Source organism: Aquarana catesbeiana, linkage group LG07, assembly GCF_042186555.1.
Source record: "Aquarana catesbeiana isolate 2022-GZ linkage group LG07, ASM4218655v1, whole genome shotgun sequence".
Taxonomy (NCBI): Eukaryota; Metazoa; Chordata; class Amphibia; order Anura; family Ranidae; genus Aquarana; species Aquarana catesbeiana.
Window position 1 is genome coordinate 226,745,746 of NC_133330.1, and position 20,479 is coordinate 226,766,224.

The following is a 20,479-nucleotide window of genomic DNA, read 5'->3' on the forward strand; positions in this document are numbered from 1 at the left end:
AGCTCAACTTCAGTGCAAATTACCTAACATGATGTGCACTTTCTAAACAGTAAATAAAGCTTAAGATTATACATGTAAAACGTATGTAGGAGGATTTGTTTTATCTCTGTGCATCATCTGAGGCTGTTTACTTCACTGGGTATGTGTGAGGGTTTACATCCACTGCCAGTAAACTAACCTTTTTTATAGAAGGTGGTTATCAGTAGCATTCACTGTATTTATTTTATGACAGGTTTATTTGGGAACAAATTGTTCTGTTATGTTGCCATATAGATGTCAATAAAATTAAAAACTGCACTGAGGAATGACTGTTAAGAGACAATTACTTGAACCTGAATCATAACTTGAGAGCAATGCAGAACTCTTTTCCTAAGACAAATGTAAGCTGAAGCTTTTACAATTTTTTTTGTGTCTCAGACACACAGTCCATATAAGACAGCACTATACAATGGCCAGGACAGAAAAATCTTAAACATATAAACATATACTGTAAACTAACAACAGGCAGAATAAGCTGTCAAGTAATATTTTCCATGTTACCATCATCTACTCTTCTAGACTGCAGCATGGAGCTTTTCTGAACTGACATTGTAGCAAAGTTACTATTTACTCATTATGCTCAGATACAGGCCCATGTCTAACTTCTTTTCCTGCAACTCTCTGGATTCCTGGACATGTCTAGCAAAGATACATTTCTCTCTCCTCTTGCTCTCAGGCAGCTAGTTTGAAGACAAAGCAACAACCTGTTTGAGGGCTAGTGTTTAAAAGAGAAGTATGGGAAAAACATGTTTTAAGAATCATACTTACCTAGGTGGATGCAGCATTGGTCCAATGCTGCATTTGTTCCCCACCGGCTTCAAAACTGAGAACCGAGCGATAAAATATCACTTATCGCTTTTCTCAGTGCTCCCTGAGCAGAGAGCTGGTGACTCTCAGTCACTGCTGTCTGCTCTGCCCCCCTCTACGCTCACTAAAGCACTGGGCTGTGGAAGGGGCAGGAGCGTCCAGGCATGTGGTTGGATTCTGACCATATTGTTACAATCTTTCCCCAGCCTGGAGCTGTGGCATCAGCCGACAGCAGGCTTCAGTGCAGAATGAACTGAACTCCTGCGATCCACAGGATAGTGAAATGAGCCTTGGCTGTACTTCTCCTTTAAATACTCTCCACACCACTCCCATGGTCATCAGCATGTGCGAACATTGGAAATCCAGGTCTAAACTGAAATAAAAGTCACAAGGAAATTCTGGGCAGCAGCAGGGGATGAAGAGTTGGAACAAGACTGAAAATGAGAAGGACAGAGCTGTAATAATCAATGCCTGAACAGAGCTGAAAACTAATAAAGCAGTGCCTGCACAGAAAGGAGCTGGACAGAGCTGTGCCAGTGCAGAAATGATGGCCACTAGGAAAGCCACTTTCTGAGATAATGACAGGAGTAGGAGCAGTGAGCTTAGCTTCTAAACCAGCTGTTGACTAGGGATGAACCTGATGTTCGAGTCGAATGTAAGTTTGACTCAAACATCGGGTGTTCGCCTGTTCACCGAATAGCAAACAATTTGGGGAGTTCGCGGCAAATTCGAAAGCCGTGGAACACCCTTTAAAAGTCTATGGGAGAAATCAAAAGTACTAATTTTAAAGGCTTAAATGCATTGTATTGTCATAAAAAGTGTTTGGGGACCTGGGTCCTGCCCCAGGGGACATGTATCAATATAAAACAAAGTTTTAAAAAAGGACATTTCTTCGGGAGCAGTGATTTTAATAATGCTTAAAGTGAAACAATAAAATTGAAATATTCCTTTAAATTTCGTACCTGGGGGGTGTCTATAGTATGCCTGTAAAGTGTTTCCCTTGTTTACAACAGTCCCTGCACAAAATGACATTTCTAAAGGAAAAAAGTCATTTAAAAGTACTTACGGCTATAATGAATTGTCGGTCCTGGCAATACACATAAAAGTCATTGAAAAAAATGGCAAGGGATCCCCCTACAGTCCATTACCAGGCCCTTTGGGTCTGCTATGATTAAGGGGAGCCCTGAACCAAAATTTAAAAAAAAATTGCTTGAGGGTCTCCCCAAATTCCATACCAGGCCCTTCAGGTCTGGTATGGATATTAAGGGGAACCTTGCGCCAAAATGTAAAAAAAATGGCGTGGGAGTCCCCCCAAAAATCCATACCAGACCCTTATCCGAGCACGCAACCTGGCAGGCTGAAGGAAAAGAGGGGGGACGAGAGAGCGCTCCCCTTCTGATCCGTACCAGGCCACATGTCCTTAACAAGGGGAGGGTGCTTTGGGGTAGCACCCCAAAGCACCGTGTCCCCATGTTGATGGGGACAAGGGCCTCATCCCCACAACCCTTGCCCGGTGGTTGTGAAGATCTGAGGCCGGGGGGCTTATAGGAATCTGGAAGTCCCCTTTAACAAGGGGACCCCCAGATCCTGCCCCCCCCCGTGTGAAATGGTAACAAGGTACAAATGCACCCCTACCATTTCACAAAAAAAGTGTGAAAATGGTAAAAATGATATGACACGGCTTGGGGACAAGTCCATTATTAAAAAATAAAAAAATAAATCCATAATCGATACCAGAGAAGAAATCAGCTTTTTCCACTTCGGTGGTGATTGCATTTGTGGAGGCAGCAGTTCTGAACCACTTTTTTACCTACCCCCATTGAGCGGATTCATCATTATTTTCCTATTTATAATCCATACCAGACCTGCAGGGTCTGGTATGGATTCTGAGGGGGATCCCCACACCATTTTTTTTTAATTTTGGCACGGGGTTCCCCTTAATATCCACACCAGACCTACAGGGCCTGGTATGGAATTTGGGGGGACCCCTCGCAATTTTTTTTTTTTAATTTTGGTTCGGGGTTCCCCTTAATATTCATACCAGACCCAAAGGGCCTGGTAATGGACTGTGGGGGAATCGCATGCCGTTTTTTTCAATGACTTTTATATGTATTGTCGGGACCGACAATTCATTATAGCCGCAAGTACTTTTAAATTACTTTTTTCCTTTAGAAATGTCATTTTGTGCAGGGACTGTTGTAAACATGGGAAACATGCGCCACTTTACAGGCATACTATAGACACGCCTCAGGTACGAAATTTAAAGGAATATTTTACTTTTGTTTCACTTTAAGCATTATTAAAATCACTGCTCCTGAAAAAACAGCCGTTTTTAAAACCTTTTTTTGCATTGATACATGTCCCCTGGGGCAGGACTCGGGTCCCCAAACAATTTTTATGACAATAACTTGCATATAAGCCTTTAAAATTAGCACTTTTGATTATTCATGTTCATGTCCCATAGACTTTAACGATGTACGCGTGTTCAAACAAATTTTTTGCCTGTTCGCATGTTCTGCTGCAAACCGAACCGGGAGGTGTTCGGCTCATCCCTACTTTTGACAAGTTGACCTGTTGTCACATACCTGGTGGAGATCGAACTGTAGAGAAGGCTTCTCTTGCACCTCCTGTCCAACGCCTCCCGTAGAGATGACAGGGAGTGAAGGACACAGAGTGGCACGAGGGCCGATGTGGCAGGTGGCACCAGCTGGGCCTTGGCAGGAACCTGATGGCTGCAGATTACCATATAGGTACTGAGAACAGGAACTCTGTGTTTCTGGATCAGCAGGCGGAAGCGTGGTTGAAACATAAGTCAGGGGGTCATCAACAGCCGGGCAGAGCAGGTACCGGAATGTGAGGCAGAAGCTAAGACAGGATACAGGCTGGGTTCGGTACACAGTCTTGCAGTGAGGTACAGAAGCATAAAGCAGGAGCAGGGTCAAACACAAGCCAGGGTCACAGGTAGGCAGGCAGAAGTCCAAGGGAAGGTTCAGGTGAAGCCGGGTCAAACACAGGAAAACTGGAACAGATCAAGGCACAGGTAAACAGGAACAAGATGAAAGACCACTCAGCAATGTGTATGTGTCATAGCTCCGTTTAAATAGGCTGACTGGCGCCAGCACGTGCACATGCGCGCATGCGCCTGCTCACACCCACCCACGTACAGGATATTCTTTTTGCACACACTGATGTGCCTGCATCTGTGTGCCAATGCGCGTCTGTTGCCCCCCCAATGGGCAACCTCTGGATGCCCATCTGTAACCTCTTTTTGGGGTGAGAATGGAATAACGCCCGTATTAATCTCTTGGCATGCAGATTGGATTCTGGTTTACAAGAGTTGTCTTCAGGTCCGTAGCCTTTCCATTCAATTAAAAACTGGATCACGTTTCTTCTTTTTCTACAATCCACAATTGTCTCGACCTCATATTCCTCATTACCATCGATTATAGTAGGTGCAGGTGGACCTGACTCATGACCAGGAAAAGGGTCTAACCTTGCAGTTTTTAGTAAGGAAACGTGGAAGACAGGGTGAATTTTGTAAGTCTCAGGGAGTGAAAGTTCGTAGGCTGCTGGATTAATCTGCCTTTTGACAAGAAAAGGACCGATATATCTAGGTCTGAGCTTCTTAGATGGACATGACAATTTTGAGTTGGCAGTGGACAACCAGACTTTGCGTTTGAGATCTCCTTTAGATCTCCTCTTCGTTTCCTGTCAAATAATTTTTTGTTGTCTTGTTGTGCTTTAGAAATGGCATTTTGCAATACTTTGTTCTTCGATTGAGGAGCACTTATCCTTTCTTGGACTGCAGGAACCAAGGAATCAGGCAAGATGTCGGGTAGGGAGGTTGGGAAGTACCCATAATTAGCAAAAAATGGGGCTTGTCCTGTAGCCGAGTGAACTGCATCATTGTATGCAAATTCTGCCAGGGGTAAAAGTGATGCCCAGTCATCCTGGGCAAAGGATGAGAAGCACCGAAGATACTGTTCCAGAGTTTGATTTGTGCGTTCATTTTGCCCATTTGTCTGGGGATGGTACGCTGATGAGAAACAAGTTTACATTTTTAACATCCTGCAAAGATCTTTCCAGAATCTGGATGTAAATTGTACCCCTCAATCAGAGGTGATGCTGCTGGGTGCCCCTTGGAGTCTAACCACCTCATTGACGAAGGTGCAAGCAGTCTCTGTTGCTGAAGGGGTTCCTAACATAGGAATGAAATGGGCCATCTTTGTTAATCTGTCTATGATCACAAAGATGGTGGTGAATTTTTCGGATGGTGGGAGCTCAATGATAAAGTCCATATTAATCATTTCCCAGGGCCTCTTGGGAATGGGTAATGGCCTTAACAGATCCCAGGACTTGGTTTTATCGTTCTTGTTTCTGTTGCAGACCCCACAGGTATTGACATAATTCTTGCAATCGGACCTTAGACCTGGCCACCAAAAGGACCGTTGCACTAGCTCCACTGTCTTGTTTGCTCAAATCCCGCCAAGGCATGGTCATGACACAGGCTAAGGATCTTGGGGCACAGACTTGGGGTAGAAACACCTTTTGATTATGTAGGAATAATCCCTCTCATTCCTGGAAGCAAACACCTGGTGGTAGAACGTCCCTCATGGATGCCTGCTTAAGCTGGGTGATTAGGACTACTTGTAGTAGCAGAAAACTTTGGGCTGGCAGGATTGTGTCTGCTTGGTTAAGTTCTTCTTCCTCTGGGTACATGCGCGATAGCGCATCAGGCTTGCCATTCTTGGAACCCGGTCTGAAAGTAGTGTAGAAGGAGAAACAAGAAGAGAACAGTGCCCACCTGGCCTGCCGAGGTCTTAATCATTCATTCTTGTGATCAGTAAAGATCAAAATGGGGTGGGCTGCCACCTCTAGCAAATAACACCATTCTTCTAGGGCTGTCTTTATGGCTAATAATTCTCGATCTCCCACATTGTAATTTCTCTCTGCGGGGCTGAGTTTCCTAGAAAAGAAGGCAATGGGATGTAAAAGTGACTTCATTCCCTGGCGCCGTGACAGGATGGCACCCACGGCATTCTCTGAAGCATCCACCTGGAGAACATATGGTGATGCAGGATCTGGTGTTTGTAAGATGTGTGCTGAGGTAAACAGAGTATTTAACTGTTTAAAAGCTGCTTGTGCTGCAGGTGTCCACTGAAAACAGGTATTCTGTTTTGTCAGCTGGGTGACTGGAGAGATAATGGCGGAGAAATTTTGAATAAACTTGCGATAGAAGTTGGCAAATCTGATGAACCACTGTGTGCTCTTCCTGTCTGTAGGAGTGGACCATTCGAGGATGGATTTGACCTTTTGGGTATCCATGGGAGATGCCTGAAGTGGAAATGATAAGTCTCAAGAATTGGATAGTTTCCTTTTCAAATTCACACTTGCATTTAGCCCATGGTCTCTTAATCGGCCAAGAACCTTTTTCACATGTTCACAGTGTGCTGAGAGGGAATTAGAAAAGATAAGAATGTCGTCTAAGTATACGATCAGGAATAGGTCGAGGAAGTCTCTCAAAATATCGTTAACAAAATGTTGTAATGTTGCTGGAGCATTGCACAACCCAAAGGGCATAAGATATTCATAATGTCCGAATCTAGTGCAGAAGGCTGTCCTATATTCATCCCCTTTGCGGATTTGTACCAGGTTATATGCGCCTCGTAAATCAAGTTTTGTGAACACAGTAGATGTTTTGAAATGTTGGAATAGTTCGAGAATCGGGGCAAAGGATATCTGTTCTTGATGGTGACTTTATTTAACTCCCGGTAATCAACATAGGGGCGCAGAGAATGGTCCTTTTTCTCTACAAAGAAGATTCCAGCGCCCGCATAGGACGTGGAAGGCCAGATGAAGCCCTTCTTCAAGTTTTCATCAATGTACTGACGTAGTACCTTAAGTTTAAGTTCAGAGAGGGGAAAGATGCGCCCAAGAGGAATTTCGGAGCCAGGCAAAAGTTCAATTGGGCAGTCATACGGGTGATGAGGTGGTAGGATGTCTGCCTTCCGTTTATCAAAGACCTCCAGGAATTCATGATAAGCTGCAGGTATGAGCTGTGACACAGGAGAGTCAGTATGTACGCCCAGAAGGGGTGCAGGTCTCATGGGAATAGAGTGAAGGCAGGACTGCTGGCAGTAGGTGGATAAAAAGGTCATTTCTCCTGATTCCCAGTTTATCTGCAGGTTGTGGGTATGCAACTAGGGGATGCCCGGGATAACGGGAAACAGAGGAGATGGGATAATGTCCAAATGTAAATATTCCTGATGACCGGTATCAGATACAGCCAGCAGTGGACAAGTCTCATGCGTTATAGGCTCAGACCTGAGACGGGATCCATCGGCCCGATGGATGGATAACTGGTGTGTCTTTGCTTGCAAAGGGATTTGATGACGATGGGCAAAGTCGTTGTCCATGAAGCAGCTGCAGGCTCCAGAATCGACTATGGCTGGTACTTAGATGTCTCTTCCGGGGAGCTGAAGTGACAGGAACAGGTTGATATGGGCAGATCCCTTCCTTACGGAACAGTTAGCAAGGTAGGTGGAGGGAATGGTTTTGGTCTTTGTGGGCCTCACAGGGCAGTTTTATAGATAATGTCCTGCCACCCCACAGTATATACACAAGCCCTTTCGGCGTCTTCGCAATGAAAAAGTCCTAGTTGCATGGGTCTTGCCCACAGATTCATAGGTATAGTGGTGATGCCAACTTTCTCTGTTCTCCTTTCTCTGAATCTATGGTCAAGCTGGATAGCAAGACTAATGAGGCTATCAAGGGAACCCCCACTCAAGCAAGTCCGTCTTTGAGCCCTTCAGACAGGCCAAGGCGGAATTGATGTCATAAGGCTGTATCGTTCCACCCAGTATCAGAGGCCCACAGGCGGAATTCTGCAAAATAGTCCTCAGTGGGTCGATGACCCTGTCGTAGAGTATGAAGGGTAGACTCTGCAGTAGCTGTATGCTGGGGGTCATCATAGAGCTGAGCCATTGTTTCAAAAAATGAAGAGAGTCCAAGACTGTACTATTCAGTTCTAGGAGCTGATGGGCCCATGACTGTGATTCTCAGAGATGCAGGGATATGGCAAAATCCACCTTGGTGGTTTCAAGCGAGAAGGTTCTTGGCTGCAGGGTAAAAGTAAAGTTCACAAGAGTTTGTAAATGCACGGAATTTGTGCCGATCCCCTGAAAAGCGTTCTGGTGCAGGAACTCAGGGTTCTGGTGGCGGCATAACACCTGTAGATGCGAAGACAGTCTATTTGGATGTGGGGTAGCCAGGTGCTGTAGCAGGTGCAGGAGTTGCTAAGGTAAAGGCAGAGGTTTGGATGCGACCTTCCAGCTGCAGGTAACTTTCTTGCAGGGTGCTGACTGCCTGGGTAAGAGAGGCAAGTTGCAGGCATAGCAACTCCAGAGGTGAAGCCCCTCTCTCAATCGCCGATATTTGGCTGAGTGGTACTGTCACATACCTGGTGGAGATCGAGCTGTAGAGAAGGCTTCTCTTGCACCTCCTGTCCAATGCCCCTGGTAGAGATGACAGGGAGTGATGGACACAGAGTGGCACGAGGGCCAATGTGGCAGGTGGCACCGGCTGGGCCTTGGCAGGTACCTGATAGCTGAAGATCACGGATAGGTACTGAGCACAGGAACTCTGTGTCTCTCGATCAGCAGGCAGAAGCGTGGTTGAAACATAAGTCAGGGGGTCATCAACAGCCGGGCAGAGCAGGTATCGGAATGTGAGGCAGAAGCTAAGACAGGATTCGGTACACAGTCATGCAGCGAGGTACAGAAGCATAAAGCGGGAGCATGGTCAAACACAAGCCAGGGTCACAGGTAGGCAGGTGGAAGTTCAAGGGAAGGTTCAGGTGAAGCCGGGTCAAACACAGGAAAACTGGAACAGATCAAGGCACAGGTAAACAGGAACAAGTTGAAAGACCATTTAGCAATGTGTATGTGTCATTGCGCCATTTAAATAGGCTGACTAGTGCCAGTGCATGCACGTGCGCCTGCTCACGCATGCGCCAGTACATGTTATTGTTTGTGCACACACTGGTGTGCACGTGCCTGTGCGCCAATGCACATCTGTTAACCAGACTTCTCTTACACCTGTGCTTGTAATCACAGTCCAGTTCATTTCTAGTAACATTGTTATCAATCTCGATACCTGAAGGGGCCATTCTCGGACCCCCAAAATGTGTTGGTTACTCTTTGGATTGTTCCTCTGATTTTTACCAGAATAAAGTTGTATTTGGACATTTTGATAGTGGTGTGGCACTTCACTTTACATTTTCTTTCTTTTAATATCCTCAAAGGGAAATTTGTGCAATACCAAGAATACTTCATTAAGGTCCCGTGATAAAAACAGTGGCTTGACTGAAGCAACAACATGAGTAACTGAGAGATGAGAATGGCAGCACTTCAGGATAGAAGAGAATAACATTTTCTTTATTAGATAATTGAGTTAAAAATCACAGAAAATACACACAGTTCCAGGACAGTAAGTAAAGGCATTTCACATGTCAGGACTTATTCAGTAATGTATTTCCTGTGATTTTTTAACTGGATTATCTAATAAAGAAACTTTTATTCTCATCTATTCTGGAGTGCCAGCATTCTCATCTATATTGAAAACGGCTGCGAACCAGGCCAGTACCCAGGTGATCCTCAGCATATGCAAATGTGTTGTAAGCCACAAATTGTTTAGAGTGGTACCCACCTTGTTTTCCCAACATGTGTAACTGAATAAAGATGTGTACAAGTGGCAGTGATGCCAGCAGATGTTGGCACAAAACCACCAAGGCTGGCATATAATCCTCAATCATGCTTAAAGTAGAACTATAGGCAATTATTTTTTTTTCATTTTGGATAGAGCAAGGGAGGGTTATAACCCCTGCCAGATTTATTTTTTGTGATCTGTGTCCTACCCCTTAATTTCCTGTCCCATGGCCAAAGAGGGAGTGAGAGGAAATCCCTACAAATTAAGGGAATTCCTTGGGTACCCCCAGGTCACCAGAACTAGTGTCCCAAATAGAAGATTTCTCATCTATTACTTTTCTGGGGACAACATAAAATTTGGGATTTTCTTTTACTTTCACTTTTAATCATATTAGTAAACAGGACAAATAGAGGGGATACATTTCCTTAACGGGAGCACAGACAGCAATACAAACTGGCAAGTGTTCTAATCCCTTTGCACTCTTTCCAAAATTAAAAAGAAAGTTTTGTCTTTAGTTATACTTTAAGGCAAGCTGCTGCTCCACTCAGCACTAGAGAGAAGGCCAGAAGATGGGCAGCTTAAAAAATAATGAGGGTATACCCATAGGGATTCATATAATGCAAAATGCATCCAAAAACCCTCTTTCCCTCATTACTCAGCTTTTAACAGCCAAGGTGTTACAGTCAGTGAAGTGGTAAATAGGCCCTTGATACAGCAGGTCTTCTTGTAGCTGCAGATGCTATGGAACATCCAATACCAGATAAAAGAGATGCTCATAACAGGACCTGTGATGCCAGTCTAGAGAAATTAGGATCACTGATGATATCCCCTCAACCATTATTTGGCATAGCAGTCCCAGCAACAGTTTAATCAACAGGTAAGAATAAATGTGAGTGTAGAAATTCCACAAAGCTACCATTCCATCCTCTGCATTTACCCAAGGATCCTTTGCTCTTGCCACAAGCATGTCCACCTTCCAATTGAGATGTAATGCAAGGAGCTTGTCATCTGGGGTCCCCAAAAGCTGACAGATTTCCTGGAAGGTTTTTAGATAAAGGGTCCACTCTCTCTGATCCAGGGTTTGTTAGGCTGAGATAATCCACCTGCCAGTTTTCTACTCTTAGTATGAATTCTGCCAACAAAGTTGAAAAGTGACCTTCTGCCCAATTTAGGAAAAGGGACTATTCTAGCACTGCTGCTATGCTCTTGCCCCCCCCTGATGCTTTACATTCACCAGGACTGTGTCATTGTCTAGTTGTAATGAAGAAGAGTATCACCCTAGGGTCTATCTGATAATTTATAGTTCTAGCACATTGATGGGAAGCAGATAATATTCTGGTCTCCTGGATCCCTGAGTGGATTGTAGGTCCACTACTCCTTCCCAGCCATGCAGGCTGGCATCCATAATTATTATCTTTAACTGCAGAGGCAAAAACAACTTCCCAGCTAGTAGTAGGTAAAAGCAAAGCCACCAAAATAAGGATACTTTTGTTCCTTGATCCCCATCTCCGGTGATGGAGGATATTTGTTCTGCTGCAACAGGAACTCATACTGCAATGTATTGGTGGGATGTAGCCCATAGAGAATCCTCTCGAAGGATAGTACCACATGATTCAGAACTCGCATACATTGGCAAATGGGTGACCACTTGTGAGCACATAGTAAGCAGATGTGAAGCTGTAACTTCTGTAGTTTTTCCATTGTAAGGAGTACCTTCACCAGTATCCGGGCCCCAAATCAAAAATGGAATATAGTGCAGCTTACCAATACTTAGATGTGGTGGATGCATTGTTTTTCTTTTTTAGGCCCTTTTTCTCTTAATTTCACCCAGTGATCTAGCAAGTAACACACTTCCTGTCTTAGAGCGTCTGCATTCTGTACGAAGACCTTCTGGAGGGCAGCATTGTCAGCCTGGGAGAGGATAGTATCAGACTAGCAGAGTTAGATGGACTTGACTAATACATTTAAGCTAAGCTCTAGATAATGCCTTTTAAGCAGTTAATTTGACTACTGTAAGAACTTCTGTCAGTGGTAAATGTTTTTTTTTCAACACTAGCTGCTACTCTTTCTGGACAGCTAAGTCTGTTAAAAGAAACTGGAAAATAACATACTTACTGGCCAGATCGCTAGGTGAAATTAAAGGAAAAAAAAAAAAACAATAAAAGAATATAAATGCACCTATCACATATAAAAATTGGTAAGCTGTCATTTAATAAATGTTTGTTTTGGGTTAAATAACACTTTAAATGTGTACAGTCAAAAGCTTCTGAATTCTCAAGTTATAGCAATCTTCAGCTTTTTTTCTATTGGGAACCAAAAAGTCTCAGAGTGACTCACAGGCCATGCTGGGAGTTGTGGATCCTCTTAAACTAAAAAAAAGAAAAAAAACACAAAGCCCTACTTCCATTATTTAATAGTGGGTCTAGTTTATCATTTTACATTATGTAAGATCATCACTCAGCAATTAATATCAAAGTCATCCCCTGTGATTTAGCAAAGAACATACTGCATTATTCACAGAGAACCCATATGTCTACACAAAACAGTTTGAGAAATGGCTGGCAAATGAGACTTAGACTTAATATATGTAATCCATTTTGTAAGTGGCCTAAACTACTACTTAATGCCCCTGCTATGCTTTCAGCTTTTGACCCCTGCCTAACGTGGCACTTTACTTTGAGAATTATTGTTTAATCAATAATGCACAATTGACTACTTTGGTGCAAGGCAGACCTACTCTAAATTGCTTTGGTGTGTAACAGAGGCCTTATATTGAAGTAAATTGACACATACGATGCAAACTATAAACCAATATACTGTCACATCAATAGCAGAGATCCCTTCTCAACCTTGTTCTGCTTGTTAAATGAAATACGGGTAGGATAAACTACATTTTACACATGACTGTCGTTTTTAACATGGTATATAATACAGCAGCACATTGAATTGTAAATCTACATTAAACCCCCATCCAAGGTCCCCTTTAGCAAATTGGCATCCATTAAAGATGAAAAGAACACTAAGCACTGCAGCCTTCTAAAAAGTAGAACACAACATAATAAAGTCATTCATCATAGACTGCTTAAAGTAGCAAAGCTCTTGTCAAGCATGGATTTTACAAAAGATTTCATGGTCAATTAGGTAAATACAGGTATAAAATGGACCTAGTCCTGAAGATCAGAAAGCCAATTACTGATCATGTTTAATCCCATTCCCCTAAATCCCCAAAGTATGTTTTTCCCCTCCATTAATAGTTTACTTTGTAAGGAGAAAATATAAAATAGGCAATATGTAGTTAGATACATTAAACACTTTGTGAAGCAAAACCAATTAGCAGGCTGTTATACATAGCTAATGTGAAAGTATAAAAAATCATTTACAGAACCTTGAATGTTTTAGAAAAGGAAAACAAAGGCAGTTTTTAAGATGGTATACTATACAAATTAGTTTTTTTTTTTATACAGGTTTTAAATTTAAATAATTTATGATATCACAGAAATAAAACTAAATCCTTCTTTTTTGGGGTTTATTTTGGTCACGTGCACTATCCATTAAATCTCTTTCAAACTCAAATTGTTTATAAACCAAAAGTGTAAAATGTCATATGTTACTTTTGAAATCTAGACCCAAAAATTATAGACTAAGTATAAATACTGTATGTAGCATACCTGCATGCTGCCTGCTAATAAATAACATGATTTGCAAATTAAAAGGTGACGGGGGTAAGTTACCTCAGCCATTTGTGATAGCATGGTCCAGTCATCTTTGTTGTAGCTGCACATAATGCTCGCAATGAGAATCTAAAATACAAGATTACACTGTTAGAAATTTTGGCAGCTAAAAACTGCAATGTTTCTTCAAATGTCAAGTTTGGGCATGTTACTTTCTGAATTTCGATTTTTCATATTGGTAATTTATGTAATAGACAAAACCACATGACCAGCATGGAGGCATAGGAGGTAGGAGGAGGTTGGATTAAAACATAGCTAAACCCAAAAACAAGATTTTCACATATTGCAGCTTTAGTCCTCAATGTAATATATTGCAGAAGTCCTTAGATGTGGTGGCTGCATTCATTTTTTTTCTTTGAAAATTTAAAATACCTGTTTAATTTGCTAGAAATACAGTTCCTCTTGTTACTTCCTGTGAGCTGGACTAGAAGCATTATACAATCTTATCTTTATTCTGTAAACGAATAACCCACCCAAATACTATACCATGTAAAGAAGATGAAGAGAAGAAGATATGTCTAGTCTAGCCCAGAGTGACAACTTTGGCTCACTCTATAGATACAGTGGAGGAGTGAGTGTAACAAAAAAATGTGTTATTTGCAGGATTATGGTGAAAATAAAGAAAAAAAAGCCCCCAAAAATAAAACAATTGCACCTCATCTAACAGCTGGTAAGCTGCAACATTATTATTATTATTATTATTTTTTTTTAATATAGACACACAATTACTTTTACAGAAAAAAATAAAAATATGGATACTGAAGTTTATTGAATTCTGTTGTATCACCCACATTTTAATCTGATATTCATGAATATCAAACAGTTTCAATTATATGATAAAACAGGACTTTATTTATTACATCCATACACGTGTTTAATATTTATACCCCAGGGCCCATTTTGAATTAAATGCAGGGCCACTTTAGGACAAAGGAAGTCCAGGAACAATCATATACTGAGTAAAGTAAATTATGCAAACTAAATCGGTAATCTGCACTGTTTCTCCTCAGAGTGATTAAAAAAAAAAAAAAAAAGTATTTTTAAATCTGATCCAAATCTTTTAGAGAAAAGTCTGTTTTGTTAAGGGAGTTTTATCTAAGATTTATGTTTGCAATAAATATAATATAAATAAAATAGGAAGCAGCATCCTGAAAATATCATTCCCTCCTAAATTAATTCTATGGTCACAGCATACACTTTCATTTTATAACATCAGCATTGTAATACCAATACAAAGAAAAGTAAAATTTTGGACAAACCAATACAGGGTTACTTGAAAAATATCCTTATGTTGTAAGTCCTGCCTGTCTGCTGGCCATCACTTTCCACAACTTTCTGAGTTCCCTACATGCTTTAAACACTTCAGTCCCGGAAGAATTTACCCCCTTCTTGACCAGGCCATTTTTTGCGATACGGCACTGCGTCGCTTTAACTGAAAATTGCGCGGTCATCCAACATTGTACCCAAAACAAAATTAATGTCCTTTTTTCCCTACAAATAGAGCTTTCTTTTGGTGGTATTTGATCACCTCTGCTGTTTTTATTTTTTGCGCTATAAACAAAAAAAAACAGCGATAATTTTGGAGAAAACACAATATTTTGTACTTTTTGCTATAATAAATATCCAAATTTAAAAAAAAAAAAAAACACATTTTTTCCTTAGTTTAGGCTAAAATATATTCTTCTACATATTTTTGGTAAAAAGAAAATTGCAATACGACATCTGGATGCGAGGAGGGAGGAGCCTGAAGATGGCACCGGTGGAGAGCCGTTGCTGAGCTTGTGAAGCTCTCACCCGCATGCCACTGCAATGATAGCCAGAGTCCCTCTTGTCTCCCTCTTCACCTCCCTCTCCATAGGATGTCCCCCTACCCTCACCTTCGGTCCTCAGGACCCGCTGAAGTGACGCTGGCCGTGGGCTGGGTATAGAGTGGCAGGATTGAGGGAGCTTCTGGTGTGGAAGACGGAAGCGAGGCAGAGCGCACCATGAGAGCCAGTGCCAGAGGAGAGACGCAGAGACGTTTGGTGAGAGGGGACATCTGAATGGCTCTCAGGTGGCAGTAAGGACTGACAACTGCTGTGTAACCCAGGGAGCACTCGAGAGCCAAGGCAGCAAGCTGTCTGGCTGATCCCCGGCCCCCAGCTCCTGGTCTGTAGCCTCCACCCCCCACCCCCCATCCCCTTGAGCATTCTGTATGGATGAGGGGGAGAGGACCAGCTTTGGGAAAAGCAAAGCAGGAATATAACTGGAAAAAAAAGCTTGAACCTACCAGACCTCTGTTCATCCGTCAGCAAGGACCCAGCTACAGAGGGGTGAGTCAAGCCTCATTTTCTATTTGATATGCATGCCTGCTAGTAATGCCCCAAATTAAATGCCTAGCCATTATACATAATAAACAGACTGCGAGAGAAACTGTGAGAGAAACTGTGAGAGAGACCTTGAAAGAGGCTAATAAGGCATAGAAGATGATCAGAGGAGGCACTGTAAGCTGAATTGGACTGGACCGATAAAATTGGAGGGGAATAGTCTGGAGGAGGTACCCCCCACACCCCCTAATACCCTTTAACACCCTCTATACCCTCTTATATCTAAGGAGAAAGGAAGGGAAACATGATTATGGCAACTTCTTGAATTTTTCTGAACAAAGGTGAATGGTGGGTGATAAACCCTCGTAATGCACAAAATTAAACTATCAAAGAAAAGCAAGGAGGAATACAGAAAGAAAATTTGTTACATAAAGGCCTTGGCTGGGAGTCAAGGCCTAGAGGTACACTCCTCCTTGCTACCAATTAAAAGCAGTGGGGTGTACTTTTTGTTTGTTTTTGTTTTTGTTTTGTGCCGGCCAAATATCCCCCCCCATTGGAGACAGAAGGAATGTATCCTTGGGCACCCTTAGGACAAACAGAGATATAGAATTTCATCAGAGGACTGGGGAGTGGAGAGTTGGATATAGTGGACACATAACGTATACAGTGTAAGAACACAATGAGAGGCAAAACAGTCAGAGGGTTTCCCCCCACTCTTTTCCTACTCCCTCTCCTGTACTTGTATTTTCTCTTTTGCTTCTTCACTTCGGTCGCTACCCCTAATTCATTTATCTTACTCTTTAGATAAGATAATTGTTTGGAGTCTAGAGACACGAGCTACCCGTCATCTTTAACATTTTTATGTACTAAACTTACGTAGCCGAGCAATAACTGTACATGTCATGGAATCCTCAACATGCGTACTGAATGTTCTGTTGTATACTACTACCTATTGTGACACATGGTTAGGAGGCTGCGACCTTCACTGTTTAAAGTTACTACTGCACTTTTTAGGGCCTTACCCTAAGTTTGAAAACTCAATAAAAATATATTTGCAAAAAAAAAAAAAACAGTCAGAGGCGCTGGACTAAACCCCCCAAAGTAAGCTTCAGCCCAGGTAAAATTAAGAAATATATGACCCAAGAAGGGGGTAAGGATAGTCCTGGAAAATAGTTGGGAGCAAAGAGTAAACAAATATATGGAACTAATAAAAACGGGCAAAACAGACAACACATGGGAGCAAATAGCTCAGTCTATGTAAATGAAGAGCATGAGGAAGAAAATGAAGAACAAAGAATAAAAGGCCAACTCCCAACTTATGCCCTGTACACATGGTCGGATTTTCCGGCAGAAAATGTGTGATAGGACCTTGTTGTCAGAAATTCCGACCATGTGTGGGCTCCATCACACATTTTCCATCGGAATTTCCGACACACAAAGTTTGAGAGCTTGCTATAAAATTTTCCGACAACAAAATCTGTTGTAGAAAATTATGATCATGTGTACACAAATCTGACGCACAAAGTGCCATGCATGCTCAGAATAAATTAAGAGACGAAAGCTATTGGCTACTGCATTTATAGTCCCGATGTACGTGTTTTACGTCACCGCGTTTAGAACGATCGGATTTTCTGACAACTTTGTGTGACCGTGTGTATGCAAGACAAGTTTGAGCCAACATGCGTCGGAAAAAATCCATGGAGTTTGTTGTCGGAATGTCCGATCAATGTCCGACTGTGTGTACAGGGCATAAGAATTAAATGGCGGATATGTTCTTAAGATTGGACACTAATAACAAAAATCCAGGCGCACAGACAAGAGGCCAAGTGAAAATTCAAAATGAAAAATTAAATGTAGCTGTGGTGCTGCTGTCCAAAACTCATAGACAAATGAGGACAAAAGATATAATCAAAGGGGTGAACAGCGCTGATCAGAAGACATAAATAGGACCCTCAGAGGCAAAGTAAAAACTTTTTATTATTGTTAAAAAAATAATAAAATGCACCGCTGGTGCTCCTGTGTTTCTGGGGGGCAGGTGGTAAATGCGGACCTAACCTGGGGTCTGAACAAACAATAAGCCAATGCTTATGGATAATGTTGGAAACTTCCTTATAATTACCATTAAAACCTGTGATGAACCTGGCTCCCGAGTTATGAGGGGCTGCAATGGCTCTGTCGGCAGTCTGTTCGGTAAGGCAGGATTCAAATGCTTCCTGCAAAAGATCATCCGGGTAGCCTTTCTCTCTAAACTTGTTGGTAAGTAACCTACTCTGGGCAATGTAATCAGTATCCTTCATGCAATTCCTACGTAACCTCAGGAAATGCCATTTTGGAATGTTCTTCTTCCAAAGAGGGTAATGGCAGCTCCCAAAGAGTAAGTAGGAATTATCCCCAACTGGTTTGGAATGGTTGATGGTAGTAATTGAGCCATTCTCATGGGTCAATTCCAGATTCAAAAATACCAATTGTTAACAATTGATAACATGCCTGAATGTGAGTCCAAGGGGATTGCTATTACAATATGTCACAAAGGCTGAAAAATCATCAACAGTCCCATCCCAAATGATAAGCACATCATTGATATACCTGTCATAAAGAATGAGATGCTTAGCATAGGGATTATTGTTCCAAATCGAAGAGACTTCCCAAAAACCCATCGTTAAATTTGCATAGCAGGGTGCGAAACTTGCATCCATGGCTGTGCCTCTAGTCTGAAGATAGAACTTGTCATGAAAGGAGAAATAGTTGTGTTCAAGGCAGAACTTAGTCCCCTCAAGTATGAACTGGGCCTGATGGGAATTGTACCATATGTCTCTGGACAAGAAATGACTGAGAGCCTCCAGACCCACCTCATGGGGAATGGAGGTGTAAAGAGAACACACATCCAAAGATGCCCAAAAGTAATGACCCTCCCATGAATAGTTGTGGAGGATATCAATCACATGTCCAGAGTCCCATGTTTAGGAAGGAAGATTTTAAACAATCGACTGTAAAAACCAATCTATATATTGGGAGAATCTGCTGGTGAAGCTGTTAATACCAGCCACTATAGGTCTACCAGGTGGATTCTGAAGCAATTTATGCACATTTGGAAGGTGGTAAAAGTATGGGGTGCTGCAAGAAGTAGGGGTTAAAAACTGCTTTTCTTTATCGCTAAGAACACCATCCCTGGTAGCTCCAAGGACCATTTTAATAAGATCCAAACAGAACTCCGGGAGCGGATCCTTGGGCAAGACTTTGTAGGTATTACCATCAGATAGCAGCCTGAGGGACTCACTAAGATATTCAGTCTGATCCTGAATGACTATACTGCCCCCTTATCAGCCTGTTTAATAATGATTTGAGAATTAGTTTCTAAGGCCTTAAGGGCAAGTGGTTCAGACTGCAATAAATTGAACTTATGGTTTAAACTATTATCACATAGCTGAACCAAGTCCTTATACACCACTTGATAGTAGGTGTCTGAACAACTTGCCCTTAAGGCCTTAGAAAATAATTCTCACATCATTATTAAACAGGTCGATAAGGGGGCAGTATAGACATTCAGGATCAGACTGAGTATCCTAGTGAGTCCCTCAGGCTGCTATCTGATGGTAATACCTACCAAGTCTTGCCCAAGGATCAGCTCCCGGAGTTCCATTTGGATCTTGTTAAAATGGCCCTTGAAGCTACCAGGGATGGTGTTCTTAGCGATAAAGAAACACAGTTTTTAACGCCTTCTTCTTGCAGTGCCCCATACTTTTACCAGCTTCAAAAGCTGCATAAATTGCTTCAGAAGCCACCTGGTAGACCTATAGTGGCTAGTACTAACAGCTTCATCAGCGGACTCTCCCAATATATAGATTGGTTTTTACAGCTGATCATTCAAAATCTTCCTTCCTACATTTGGGACTCTGGACATGTGACTGATATCCTCCAGAACTACTCATGGGAGGGTCATTACCATTTGGGCATCTTTGGATGTGTGTTCTCTTTACACCTCCATTCCCCATTAGGTTGGTCTGGAGGCTCTAAATCATTTCTTGTCCAGAGACTTGAGGTACTATTCTCATCAGGCCCAGTTCATACTTGAGGGAACTAAGTTCTGCCTCAAACACAACTGTTTCTCCTTTCACAACAAGTTCTATCTTCAGACTAGAGGCACAGCCATGGGTGCAAGTTTCGCACCCTGCTATGCAAATTTAACGATGGGTTTTTGGAAGGACTCTTCAATTTGGAAAAATAATCCCTATGCTAAGCTTCTCATTCTTTATGGCAGGTATATCGATGATGTGCTTATCATTTAGTACAAATATAGAAGTTACATCCCTCTCAGATCACGCCTCATTAACTATGAAAATGAAAATAGCTGGTGTCCAAAATATGGTAAATATATGGAGATTAAACGAAGAACTAATCCAGGGAAAAGAAGCGGAAGATAAAATAAAAAAAGAGTATTACTTCAAAATTAATGTTACTGGAGAACTATCAGAGGCAACGCTGTGGGGGTCCATAAGGCCTACATAAGAGGAATTCTGATAGCTATGTGAGCAGAAAAAAAGGAGAGAGTAAGAAAAAGTCAAGTACTGATGAAAGAAATTCACGAGCTAGAACAGCAGCACAAAAAAAAAAGGCGAGCAAGGAGTATATCATATGCTCACCCTAAAAAAGGGACGAATTAAAAGAACTAGTAGAACAGGAAACCCATAAGACCTTTAATAGAATTAGTAAAGAGAGGTATTTTGGAGGGAATAAGACAGAATAGTACCTGGCAAAAATGTTTAAAAAGAAAAAAACTGCAAACTATATAGAGGAAATTCAAAATAGCACTGGGGACATGGTATATACAACAAAAGAAATAGCAGGAGCATTCCAAAAATACTACAGAGAACTGTACTCAGTAAAACAGAA

The 20,479-nt window shown here is 42.0% G+C and overlaps 1 protein-coding gene across 6 annotated transcripts in view; it reads right to left on the reverse strand.

The window, feature by feature from the left end:
- DPYD (dihydropyrimidine dehydrogenase) overlaps window positions 1-20,479 on the reverse strand; it is a 2,813,802-nt gene that overhangs the window by 808,519 nt on the left and 1,984,804 nt on the right. For all 6 annotated transcript variants that reach the window (XM_073593091.1, XM_073593089.1, XM_073593090.1 and 3 more), the window contains one exon: window positions 13,284-13,352. In XM_073593091.1, coding sequence (XP_073449192.1) covers window positions 13,284-13,352 — 69 coding nt within the window. The remainder of the gene's footprint in view (window positions 1-13,283; window positions 13,353-20,479) is intronic.